Here is a 13,011-nt window from a genome sequence, read left to right on the forward strand (position 1 = left end):
GGAGAGAGGTGAATTAGTCGGGAAGCAGAGTTAAGAAGGATTGACTGGATTGGTGCAAGACTGTTATCAGGGAGGCAACAGAGGAAAGATATTGCAGTTGAGGAAAGGGCGGATTCTGGATATATTTTTGAGTTGGTGGCAAGAGGTTGGATGTTCGGTTTGAAGGACAAGGTAAAGGCAAGGGTTACTCTGAGGCAGCACACTTCTGGTACTGGGGAATGCGCAATGTCATTTATTGTGATAGATCAGGTAGGGGAATTAGGTGGGATAGGGGAAAGATGATGAGTTTGGTTTTGTCCACATAGAGTTTTAAGTAGCGTGATGAAAAGGAGGAGGATATGACTGATAAATTCTGGGATTCTGGGCAACAGAGAAGTGACGTCTGGGTCAGAGAGGTAGATCTGCGTGTCATCAGTGTATAGGTGGTACTGGAAGACATGAGAATTTGTCCCAGGCCAAAGTTATAAATCGAGAAGAGTTGGAGTCCCAAGTTAAAGCTTTGAGGGACACCAACAGAGAGAGGGTGGGCTGAGTAGGTGGTAATGGAATGTGCAGTTAGAAAGGTATGATGATGTCCAGGAGACTGCAAGCTCTTTGATCTTAAGAGAAGAGAGGATCTGTAGTAGGAAGGAGTGGTTGACTGTCAAAGGCAGAGGACGAGTCTAGAAGGAAGAGTATAGAGAATTGTCAGTTTTGGCGGTAAATAAGTCATTAATAATTTTGATTAGGGCAGTTTCAGTGGAGTTGGTGGTTCAGAAGCTGCATTTTAGGTTGTCGTAGAGCGAGTTAGGTGAGAGGTGGGATAAAATTTCAGTGTGGACATGCTGTTTGAGCATTTTGAAGTCGAACGGAAGTAGCAATATGGGACGATTGCTGGATGTAGAGGTTGGGTCGAGAGGTGGTTTCTTCTTGATAGGTGTGATTGTGGCCTGTTTAAAAGCACAACGGAAGGTACCAGAAGTTAATGATAGGTTGAAGAGATGGGTTGGGGATGAGGTGGGATGGGATCAGATCAGGTGCATAAATGGTGGTGTGATGTGGAGAGAAGTTGAATAATTTCTCCTTCAGTTATGGTGGGGGAGGAAGGTTATAAAGGAATAGCAATGGTCTGTTATACATAGGGGTTGTCATGGTTGCTGCACATTTCAAAAACAGGATCAACCAGGTCTTTGATTAGTAAAGTCTTTTGCAGAGATGAGGGAGGTCGGAGTGGGCAAAGATGGGTGGAGGAGGGAGTTAAATAACATTTTGTGTTGTGTTATAAAGATATGAGGTTGTGTAGTAGTCCTGTTTAGCAGAGGTGAGTTCTGACTTAAATGTGAATGTTGCTTGTTTGAATGGGATGAAGTCTTACTGCGAGACAAGTGAATATTCTGTCACTTGTCTATCATGAAACCTAAATCATCTAAACTCTTATTTTGAAGGTTTCTTTTGTATTTGAGATATTGATGTCCTATCCTTTAAAATAGGTCATCAATATCCGGTCGTCGGATATCCGACACCTTACACATTCACTAATCTGCTGTTTTCAATGCCGACCACATGTAAACAGTGATCCGATCCAAACACCACCTCTCCTTTCACTGTGTAGTGACTGTTCTCAGGTACTGCTGCTTGGCTCCTGTTTTCAATAAATGTTCATCTACAGGACCTATAAATGGCTGTTACAAAGTGAACAGATCTGTACTGTTTTGCTCAATTCATCGGCTGCTGACATTGTTGAATACAGCTGATTGGTAGTAAAGTTGGGTGTCAGTCCCACACAAATCAGATATTCATGATCTAGCTACACATAGGTCATCAATATCTTGAGCTCAGATACTTGTAAAGTGCTGTGGAATATGTTGGCACCATTGAAAATAAAATCAACCCCTTTAATATTTTTGCTGTCATACTATTTCAGAGCTGACAATGGTGGCTCACTTGCTGATCTTCTGCATGATCATTGTTTTGCAAAGACGAGCTTTCCATGTGTGCTTTTTTTTCCCTTTGCACAGATTGGCTGAATTTCTTTGGTCACTACTCTTCCTCTGAAAATATCTGGCACACTTTTTACATTGTCAAATTATCTTACTTTGAGGGAAAAATTAAAAGCAGTTTCTGTTAATGGCAACTTTGGGGTAGTTGGAAATCTGGAAAAGTTCCAAAGTTTAACCATTTGCAAATTTAAAAAATACTTAAATTTAGAGTAACAGTTGTTCTAATGTTTATTTTATAAGTCAGTACTACACATGAAATAAAAAATACTTTTTTTCAGAGAAATGTGTGCATTCAGTGAAGACAGATTGTTACATTACTGAGATATCAGTTGCTACTGAAAATTCTACGTAGACCAAAGAAGGGATGAGCTTTACCTCTTGTTCTTCCTCCCGTATATATAGAATCTTATTAGTAGCAGCTGCCATCTCCTATCTCAGTAATGTAATAATCTGCTGTCACTGAATACAGATTTTACCTGTGAACTGAATTTTGAAAATTAATGATCAGTCCTGGTGGAGAAAGAAGCAGATTTCTCTGATAAGATGTATTACAAAGATGGTTATAGTCACATGTACTATTGATTTATTAAGTAAAAATTAAAATAACTTTTACGCTAATATTTTTTGCATATCTACGCACATGCAAGTGTTATCATGCAGTTCAAGAAAACGGAAGCTTGCTGTGTAAAACCAAAACAAACTGCATTTTAGACCTGAAAAGAACAACGCCTCTCCTCTCAAACTATTTATCAAAGTTTGCCCTGATTCATTGATGTACATTCATTGGAATTATTTAACGATTCCAACAAAGATTTTACAACATTTTGGCCCCTGTAAATCAAAATATTTGCACCCCACTTTATTTTACTAAGGTATATACAGTAATATTAATACTTAGATTTTTTTTTTCCAGGTCATCCAAATCACATCCAGGGCCAGTCGTCCACATCAGTGATAATCCAATGGATGAAGGAAAGGTAGGTGTTAATTTATTTTTTGTTTAGTTGAAACATTATTTGTAGAAAAATATTCCAAAGTTCATTGTCAGAGTATGTTTTCAATAAATCTATTATCCCAATAAATAACACAACATTTTTTCAGATAGCAAGTCTTTTCCTGGCTGGAAAGGTCAGCGTTTCCAAAGAATAAAGACCTGATTATAAAGAATGAGCAAGACAAAAACATAAGCCATGCAAACTGTGGCCTTATCTCCGATGCTTATTAAGGACCTGTAGTGTAGCATGGCAGCTGTACCTGGGGTCCCAGGATGAAGAAAACATGCCAAAGAAAGATCTATGACCCTCGTCATTGATGTCACCTTGCAGCCAGGATGAAGTGGCTCATCTATCATTCTGTGAAGAGGAACCCAAGTATTGTAGAAAGGCAGTGCTCACAATGGAGTATAAATAATTATTATATCCTGAAGTTAAACGTAATAAACTTATGAGTGACATGATTTGGTACCGGAACTGAAAAACTGTTATGTAGCCTGCCTCATAAAATGCACGTTATAAGTTTGTTCAGTGACCTTTAGCATTGAACTTCTCTACTTAATCTGCTTAAGTATTCTTCATTTAGCTACAAGGGGTAAATTGGACGAATAGTGCTCGAACTTTGTCATGTCAGACCTGAAGATTTTGGTCCTTAGAGCTGATTTTTGGGGCAATGACTGAGAGAAGTGTAGCGATGTTATTCTTTGATTACATGCCCTCATCCCTGCATGCGATGCTGACATAATATACATGCCTGGGTGTGAGCCCCAACAGTCTCAGACGAACAACATTGACTTCAGCTTGAGCATATGCTTGTCCCAGTTTTCACCTATAAAGTAGATAATGATGAAGGAAACCGTAGCACTACTCGGATAAGGTGCACAAGCCGGGTCCAAAACCTTACAAATAGCGAAAAAACTTGGCACTCAGAAGAACAGAAATTTAATGTATTGAATTGCAGTCCATAGATGACTACAGACGTTTCAGTCTACACTACCTTCATCAGTGTACAGACTGCTGGAGACATAAGTTGAATGAGGAGAGAAAGGGCGCAGTGTCCAACAGGATAGGGGGATGCAGTAGCAGGAAGGGCACTGAATAGGGCAACGAGTGTGGCATCCACCGCTGGTTCAGAGTATCGCGTCCTTTCTCTCCTCATTTAACTTCTGTCCCCAGCTGTCTGTACACTGATGAAGGTCGTGTAGACTGAAACGTCTGTAATCCTCTACGGACTGCAGCAATTAAACACATAAAATTTCTGTTCTTCTGAGTGCCAAGTTTTTTCGCTATTCACCCATAAAGTAGTCCCTCTTTCCCCATCTGCGGGCTCTGTAATGTCCAGACCACACTGTTGCGTTTGATTTTGGTAGCTGTTTTGCCGATGCTATAGTTAGTATTGTATTTCAAAGCTAGAGGAGCAAGCTTACTTCAGAAACTGCATGTACATATGTGCTATGGTGAGGTTAAATACGGTTTGAGTTACTAGTTTGTCTCATTTGGATTAGTTTTGCCTCTGCTGCAGTCAGACCTTCCTAGTGGGATTTCTGCAATCAAACCTCTACTACTAAGTGGGAAATAAGAAGGAGAGACCTGGGGTATGGAAAACAAGAGAAAGGCATCATACCACTAGAAATATTTTCTGGAGTCTGATTTATAGATTTTTGGCTCAAACCAACATATCGTCATAAGACATAGGATCCTATCCGGATGTGTCTTGCTGTTGTAGCTACCATTTTGCAATTACATGTCATCCCTTCTGGTTTTTACGTAGCTGGCCATTATTTTTAGCAGGACACCTCTGTGCTGTATAAGAAATGAGTACGTGTGAGTTAGACCGGATTGTGAAGATGAAAAGTAGTCCGCAAGGGCTCTGTGGTCACCCTAAGGCTATGTGCAGATATTGTTTTTTGTAGCAGAAAAATCTGCTGCAAATACTAAAACCACTGTGTAAAATGTGCACGTTTTTTACTTGCTTTTTTTGCTTTGTTTCAGTGTTTAGTCATAAAAAAAATGCAAAGAAGTGTCATACTGCATATTTGAGAAAAAAATACTTTGAAGGTTCAAATCTGCAAGGAAAAACAAAATAGTGTGCGCATAAGAGTTCAGAAATCTCACTCACTTTGCTGGTACTGTAAGACGCTAGTTTTCCCGTGGCAAAAACAATGTAGGAGGAAAAAAACGTGGCAAAAATGCAACATGGGAACAAGACTTTTGAAAAATCATCCCTTGTGTTTATATCATCAAGCTGCTTGAAAGAATACATGGCTTTTCTGAAGAAAGAATTACATTTTAGAAGATTTTAAGATTTGTGTGGATTTAAATAAAAAAAAAAAAAAACCTGCAAAATATATATATTTTTGCTTGCCATTATCTTTTGTACTTTAAAAAGTTTACTTTTTAAGTGATTGTCTAGTGAGATTGAGGCAGAGCATTAATTCATCGCACACTCATAGGCTAATTGCAGTGTATATTTATTAACAGGCTTAAGAGATAATAGACCAAAGCATAGGTGTGAAGGCGACAATTTGTGAAGTAGATGTTTCGGCCACAACATAGGCCTTATTCATTAATTCGCTATTTTGATGAGGTGTAAATGTATGCCTGGTATTTTAGGTAGGTGCCACGGTATGGCAAGAGACCCAAGAGAAAGCTCCACTATGGTTCCGTAGGTTGTCTGCCTGGGAGGATCTACGATTTAGAGAAGTCAGATGCTAGTGTGGTAGGACCAGAGGTCCTTGTGCTGGTGAGGAGCGGCGTTCCCACGCCTTGCTGCTGCCAGGTGGTGAGATTGAGGAACTTTTTTTTTTTTTTTTTCCCCTGATGTAGAACCTTTTCCCCATTACAAAAGAGTGCTGCAGGCCTGACCACACCTTCATTCTCTATGGGGCTAGCAGAAAAGGCAGAGTATAGAGCCACTTAATAAATGAAGTAGTGCTCAAACATGTTCACTGCCGCTCCATTCTAAGGGGAATAAAAGCTCCCCGCTCTGCCAATGAGCGCAGGTCCCAGCTGACCGATCTCCACCAATCAACAGGCAAACCTTCAAAACGCGTATAGCTAGCTAGGGTGGAAATGTGCCTCCACTTTAGGTTTGCCTTTTATATAGTGATTACAAGTCTATGTAGACAGGGAATCTTAATGAATAATCTACTTGTCTGTTTCCGTTAATGGCTACAAGAATCGTAATTGTTCCTTATCAATTCTCTCTGTTGGTGAAAACTAATCATAATGTAGAGCGAAGCCAACCATAACTAGTAAAGTGCCGTTACTTCTCCTGTGAAAGAGTTCTGTTCTTGGAAAATTCTTACCATCCATATCCCTCGGTGCTGACATCTGTTGTAAATGACAATGGCAGTTTCTCCACTAACTACAAATTAAAGGCTTTCACGGTGTAATTTGAACATCTGCTCTACACTGATATGATTGTGCACATCTTGATAATTTGACCAAGAGCTTGAGATGAAAACACTATTTTCTGCCATCTTTTCTGTCTTAGTCACCTACCATAACTGATCTAATGTCAGAGAATGGGAAGGATTGACAATGCAAAACAAAGTTGAAGCTATCTTTTTTGAAATTAAAGAAATAAGCACAAACTCTTTTTCGTGTTTTCAGTAAAATCTGACATTTTCGTTTTTTATCTTTCAGCTGCTAATTGGTTATGAGTCTGGTACAGTAGTATTATGGGACCTCAAGTCGAAAAGAGCGGACTACAGATACACCTACGATGAGGTATGTGATTCAAGTCCACTTATGTCCTGGATTAGTAATAATGGTGTATTGTTTAGGAAATCTATTTAACAATCTAAAACCGCGTGAATAAAATACAATATCTAAATCTGCATCTCACTCACATGATTTACCACTCAATGAATCTTCACCTATAATTCCATCTTGTGATGTAGCTGACAGCTCGCAGCATAACTATACTGAATAATAAGATCTAGTCAAAGCTTCCTTTTCATGAATATAATGTGACACCTCCAGGAACTACTCCAGTGAAAGAATATACCTTTGTATAATACAGAATAGCCATTATATTAGAGACTCTTGCCGTTTCACATTTGGAGCTTCCCTTTATGGAAACTAGATATGTGAGGGGGAGTGCAGGAAAAATGTAACTATTTGATTGACTTCAAGCGAGGCGTGGTTAATGATTAAGGGTGCTACAACCAGTGCTGCAGAGTCGGTAATCCAAACCACCCACTCCGACTTCTCAATTTCCCTGACTCCGACTCTGATTCTCTCATACATGGCTCATGTTTTAAGTGATAAATTTACTGTAGTAAAATAGTAACATCAGGCTTCTCATCACCATTATGATAAAATAATCAAGCTATTTACTTGCCTTAATCCTCTTTTCCTGTTCACTCTAGCAGTTCTGAGATGAGTGCAGTCTTTCCTTCCCAACGCCTTTTTTCTCTGATCTGTAGAGAAAGAGCTTTATTACTGAGCATGTACTTAAAGTGCAGCATAGATTCATCTAAACTAAAAGCTTAAATCCTTAGATCAGAAACAGAACAGACATTTATAGGAGATTTCATAACGGTCCCAAATTCTTATCAAAAAATATTCAGCACATACTGCATTGTACTACTGTACCCAATTTATTATATATTTTAGGAGTCGGTCCATTTTATACCAACTCAGACTCCACCAAAATGGACACGGATTCTAACTCCATGACTCCGACTCCACAGCACTGGTTAGGACAGCTATTTTTTTTAAAAATAGCAGGCTTAGCTTTGTACGGTTTTCTGGTATAATAGTCTTTAGAATATTTTTGCAGAAAAACATCCACCAAAAAGGGATCCTAGAGATGTAAATGGCTCAAAGGGGTCTCCCATTACTTAATTTGTCCTAAACCTTTGAACAACTGTTCAATTAATTTCCATTACCTGTGCTGCTTCTACAAGTGCAGCGGGTCACCTTATCTATTGTTTCCATGAAGCTCCTTCCTTCTGTTCGGGTTTTGTTCGATCGGCATCTTTTCTGGGCTCTGGATGAATATGTCACACTCATTCTGGTTCAATCAAAAGGGTGTTGCCCTATCCCCATCATAAGGAGGGTGACATGCTCATCCAGTTTCATCCAGAGCCCAGAATAAGGGCTGATCGACCAAAACTGAACAGAACAGTGGAGCTGCATGGGAGCGGTAGATTGTATGACCTGCTGTCGGCTGCTCTGCTAGCAGCAGCGAATGTCATTGAAGTATATTGAAAGCTGTCAAGAGTTGGGGCAATGAAGATTTCAAAAGTAATGGGAAAACCCTTTAATGAAAGGGTTAAAGGAGGATGTCAAGATGTATCTAATTAGACACAGGCAAATTGCAGCTTTATCCAACGTTTGCGTTCCATGGCATTGTGAGTTATAAATCTATAAAATATAAAATACAGAGAATGTGTAACTGGTGGAGAAAGGTTTTACTTCATGGACCTGTGTCTTTTCAACCTATGTAATTTTTGACGTGTCCAAATGCACATCTCCTCATTCCTTATAATAAATGGCAAACTACCAACTTAAGTACTATTGCTTGTCCGTGCCAATGCCATTGCCTAGTCTGATGGATCCAGGTATCTCTAGCACCATGATGATGGTATGGTCAGAATTCAGATGAAGTGGCCTCAGTCACCCTCTTATAAGTTCAGACTGGTGGAGGTGGAGTAATAGCGAGTAACGGTTTCTTGGCACTCGCTGGAACCTCTTATACCCGTGCACGGACATTTGAACAGTAGGGCTTTTTTAGGCAGGAGACCAAAGTTCAAAATTTATTTTTTTTTAGTCAAAACTTCATGCATAATTTAGGGCAGAGAGCCTGATTCCAAGGATGTGTCACTTGCTCAGCAGTAAATTATTACCACTAGTGTGGACTAGGTGTCACTTCCAAGACATCCCGGCTAATCTGTGTGATCCCCCACCACTGATTATCAGCTTGCTGGCAATGTGCAGTGTACATGGTAAGCTGTCAATCAGTGGTGTGGGCTGGGTTATACAGAGCTCAGCATTCATAGCACTGCTACATCTACAGCAGAGAAAATAGGGATTATAGTCAAACTACATCAAGCTGCCCGGTAAGCGATACATCGCTGGAATGCAAGTATGATTCAATAGCAAAAACTACTGACTCTTCCATTTAAGTTATATTTAAATGAATAGGTGTTGAAAAAATGTTAGGAACAATTCTGCCACGTGGGAATTCACTGTCAATAGGGAGCTGCATAAGTTAAAGATTTAGTAGCCCTTAAAAGGGGTATTCTGGCTCCACTAATATCCGCATCCATAGGCGAGTGGAGTCGATGTCACATCCAGGAATGTTGTATGATACCTTCCTATTACACATGTGACATGGAAAATGTCAGTAGATGGGACTTCACAATGGTCTCTCACCTCCCAAAAGGGAAGCATCTGGTGTACCCCTTTAAAACTATGCATGTTTGACTGAAGTGCTCTTCACCTCAACGTTGTGCCTGATCCTTCTCATAGTAAATACTGGCTGTGCCGAGAAGGACCTCAGTGACCTATAATTGAGTCTGTAGGCTTCTTTTGAAGTGTCCGTTTTCTTGACAGAACAATTAGCCTGGCTAAAAATGCCCTTTTCTTTAAGAGAACCTCCAAAACAGTCGGTATAGATTCTAGCCTACCCTGCCTGAGTTTCCTGCAGCTTCCAGAAAGGCCTATCCACATACACAGAAGATTTATGATGCCCTCTGCTGGCAGCTGCTGGGATATTCCGAGATCGTCATGTAAATACTCCAGTTTCTTATGTTTGGAAGTTATCTGTAGCATAGCAGGGAAGGGCTTTGGATATTGCTTTTGTTGGTCTTCCTTCTTGAGGCTATACTGACCTGTTTGTAAAGGGAATCGCTGCTTGTGAAATTCCACATTTTTAATGAAGAGTTTAAATAAACCTCACTAAATGTCCTTTTGGGGGATGGATTAAAGAGCTGGTTTTCAGATTTGTAACAAAGCGTTAATATGCATTTTCTGCATCCCAATAGAACGGTCTTGCCATTCACCCCTTAGGTTTAGTAATGTTGGGTTTTATCTCAGTTGTCCTGGTCCTCTTGCCTCAATTCTACCAGTGTAATGGTGACCACTACCATTGTATGAGATTCAGTGAGCGGCGTTCACTAGGAATCTTGGCTATCATGCAGTGTATCCAGTCTTAACGCAGAATACTTACTGCTTAGAAGATAACCTCTTTAAGCAGAAAATGCCAATTGGGGGATTAACATCTGGCAGCTAATACTCCGTCTGTTAAGTAAAGGCATTGAAAGGTCATGTGAGGAAACTCCATGTACAGCTGTCATTAGCCCACTCCCCACTGACTAACTTTTCCTAATGTTTTTAGCCTACATCTGAAACCATTACTACGATTTCCACAGATGGTTTAATCCCACTTGGTTTTATAGCTGCTACTACTAATGTGAAATAAATCTTTAGATTGCGGAATGTGGAGGCTTCCATTTGTGGTGGGGGCTGGATAAGCTGGGGAAGGCTTGCTAGGCCTTGTATTTCTCATCCAGTGTTGGGTCAAAAAGCATGTGACCCATGGGTGCAGTACTTCTTGATTTAAAGTGTATAGACTGATAACTATATCACTTCAGCTGCATTTACTTGCACCGATCTCCGACCAATTAGACCAGCTTTACAGCTTAGAAAATTGGTCAGAGTTGGCCATTTTCACCAACAGATATTGTCGTCTTTCTCTTCTGTTATGAAAACATTTCCTATAGTTTCCTTTCATCTTTTTGACACTAAAATCCTTGTACTTAGCAGACACGTTTTTTTCACCACTTGGCACTGCATAAGAGACTGATTTCAATTTGATCATATGGGCATTTCTATATACTCTAGTTGTGGCCCCATTGGACAGATATTTGTTGGGTATCTGTACCCGTCGGTGCAGTTGAAATGTTTATTTGAAAAGATCATTTGATGTAAGTGTGTTACGATATGTCAGTCACTTGGATTACCTTCCAACTAATCATTACCAAATTAAATACGGTACTTCTGAGACCAACAACCTCAGTGTAGCTTTACTTTGTAGTTGTACGAAGTAATATGAGAGTTATTAGCCTGGAAATAGTGTTCAGTACTACTCTTTTTAGCCATAGTAGTGTCATTTTTAGTTTATCAATGGGAAGCACTAATATGTAAGCCCCTCCATGCAAGTTCAGAACTAATTTTCTTCTTTATAAAAATAATAATAAACAATTACTATTATTTTCTTGAAAATGTTAATTTTTTTTTTTATTTTAATTTCAGTTTTATTTTACATAGAATAAATCAACAAAAATTTACCACCAAAATAAAGTGCAATGTTGATACAAAAGCAATTTCAGAATCACTTGGATAAATAGAGGCATTCCAAAAGTAGGCCACATAGTGACACATCCGACATGAGAAATGGTGCTCGGCCTAAAATCCAAAATATGCTTTAAGGATCGTCATACACAAGCTTATTGATTTAATATGGATCACCACATTACTGTCTGTTAAGAATTATTTCACACATTAAAGCATGAAGTCTTGTACACTTACTCATTTACCTTTATATTTGTCCTTTTTTAGAGATTGGTAGATTTTAGTAATGTTCTTGTTTTAACTCTTAGGCAATCCATTCTGTTGCTTGGCACCATGAAGGGAAGCAGTTCATCTGCAGCCATTCAGATGGTACACTGACCATATGGAATGTACGCTCTCCTGCCAAGCCCATGCAAACAATCGTTCCACATGGTAAGAGACTTATCTAATGTTACTTATTTTCACCCCACATGGACACCAAACTGTTGACCTGATGTTATCTTTTGTGTAATTTTTTTTCTTATGAAAAGCCTTTTCTCTATGAAACCTATAGTTACTCTTATGACTCCTCTATCTGTTAAAAGGAATCTGTCACCAGGTTTTTCCCACCCCATCTGAAAGCAGCAGTATGTAAGTGCAGAGACCCTGATTTCAGCGTTGTATCACTTACCTTACTGGTTGCTGCAGTTTTAATAAAATCACTGTTGCGGATCTAACAGTTCTCTGAATGCTGAGCTCTGTATAACCCCGTTCACACCACTGATCGACAGGTGTGTACACTGTGCATAGGCAGAAAGCTGCCAATCAGTGGTGTAGAGTGTGGGGGGAGAGGTGTATAGAGCTTATGTATAAGGAAGACTATTCTAGTGACTTTGTAGTGATAAGTGATTTTATCAAAACTACAGCAAACAGCCTAGTAAGTGATACATTGCTGAAATCAGTGCCTTTGCCCCTACATTATACTGCTATTGATTGGGTTCAAAAAGTCGAGTGACGTATTCCCATTCAAAGGTAACCTTCCAAGTCTGATAATGCTATTAAGCTTCAGATATAGCGCCAATCAGTAAGTTACATTGTGAAGGTGCCCAGCTCCTGTGCTGAAAGTGCAACATCCATGAGAAAATGAACTTTATTTCTCTTGGAAGCTGCTGGCTTTCAGTCATACAGATCTGTCTGCAAAGCTTCAATCACCGTTCTCAGCACCAAGGGCGTCCGCTGTAAGCACGCCCTGACACTGATTAACAGCCGAGTCAGTGCCAGGGCGCACTTACAGCTGCCACAATCAGTACAGTCTGCGGTGACTATTTTCTTGTGGCACACCTGCATGACTGAAAGCTAGCAGTTCCTGGGAGAAAGTTAATTTTCTTCCTTTTAGTATGGCCGCTGGGTACCTTCAAAACGCTACTGGCCTGCAGATTAACCCTATATCTGCCGGTAGTAGTGTTATTGCACCTGACAGGCTCCCATTAAGGACCAGAAAGAATAAAGAGAAAGTTAGAACTACAAAGGACAAATTGTACAGCCAAACCAGGACTACATATTATCCTTGTCCTAATTGTGAACACAAACCCCTGCACTAAGACCAGTATTACCCCAATACAGTGAACAAATAGAGTGGATACTAGGCCCCTTTTCTTATCCATCCGGCCCAGACTGCTATAAAGACTTCTGCCTGCCTTGACTCATCTCTGCTGTATTTAACACTGACAACTTTGGCTAATCACTTTTGCTTT

General features: G+C 39.8%; 1 protein-coding gene across 9 annotated transcripts in view; it reads left to right on the forward strand.

Annotated features, from left to right (window-relative positions):
• Positions 1 to 13,011, forward strand: part of STXBP5 (syntaxin binding protein 5) — a 503,632-nt gene that overhangs the window by 243,133 nt on the left and 247,488 nt on the right. For all 9 annotated transcript variants that reach the window (XM_073672694.1, XM_073672695.1, XM_073672696.1 and 6 more), the window contains exons 6-8: positions 2,893 to 2,956; positions 6,620 to 6,703; positions 11,587 to 11,710. In XM_073672694.1, coding sequence (XP_073528795.1) covers positions 2,893 to 2,956; positions 6,620 to 6,703; positions 11,587 to 11,710 — 272 coding nt within the window. The remainder of the gene's footprint in view (positions 1 to 2,892; positions 2,957 to 6,619; positions 6,704 to 11,586; positions 11,711 to 13,011) is intronic.

The sequence above is a fragment of the Phyllobates terribilis genome, unplaced genomic scaffold, assembly GCF_046119375.1.
Source record: "Phyllobates terribilis strain yellow unplaced genomic scaffold, ASM4611937v1 Scaffold_3__8_contigs__length_932513732, whole genome shotgun sequence".
Taxonomy (NCBI): Eukaryota; Metazoa; Chordata; class Amphibia; order Anura; family Dendrobatidae; genus Phyllobates; species Phyllobates terribilis.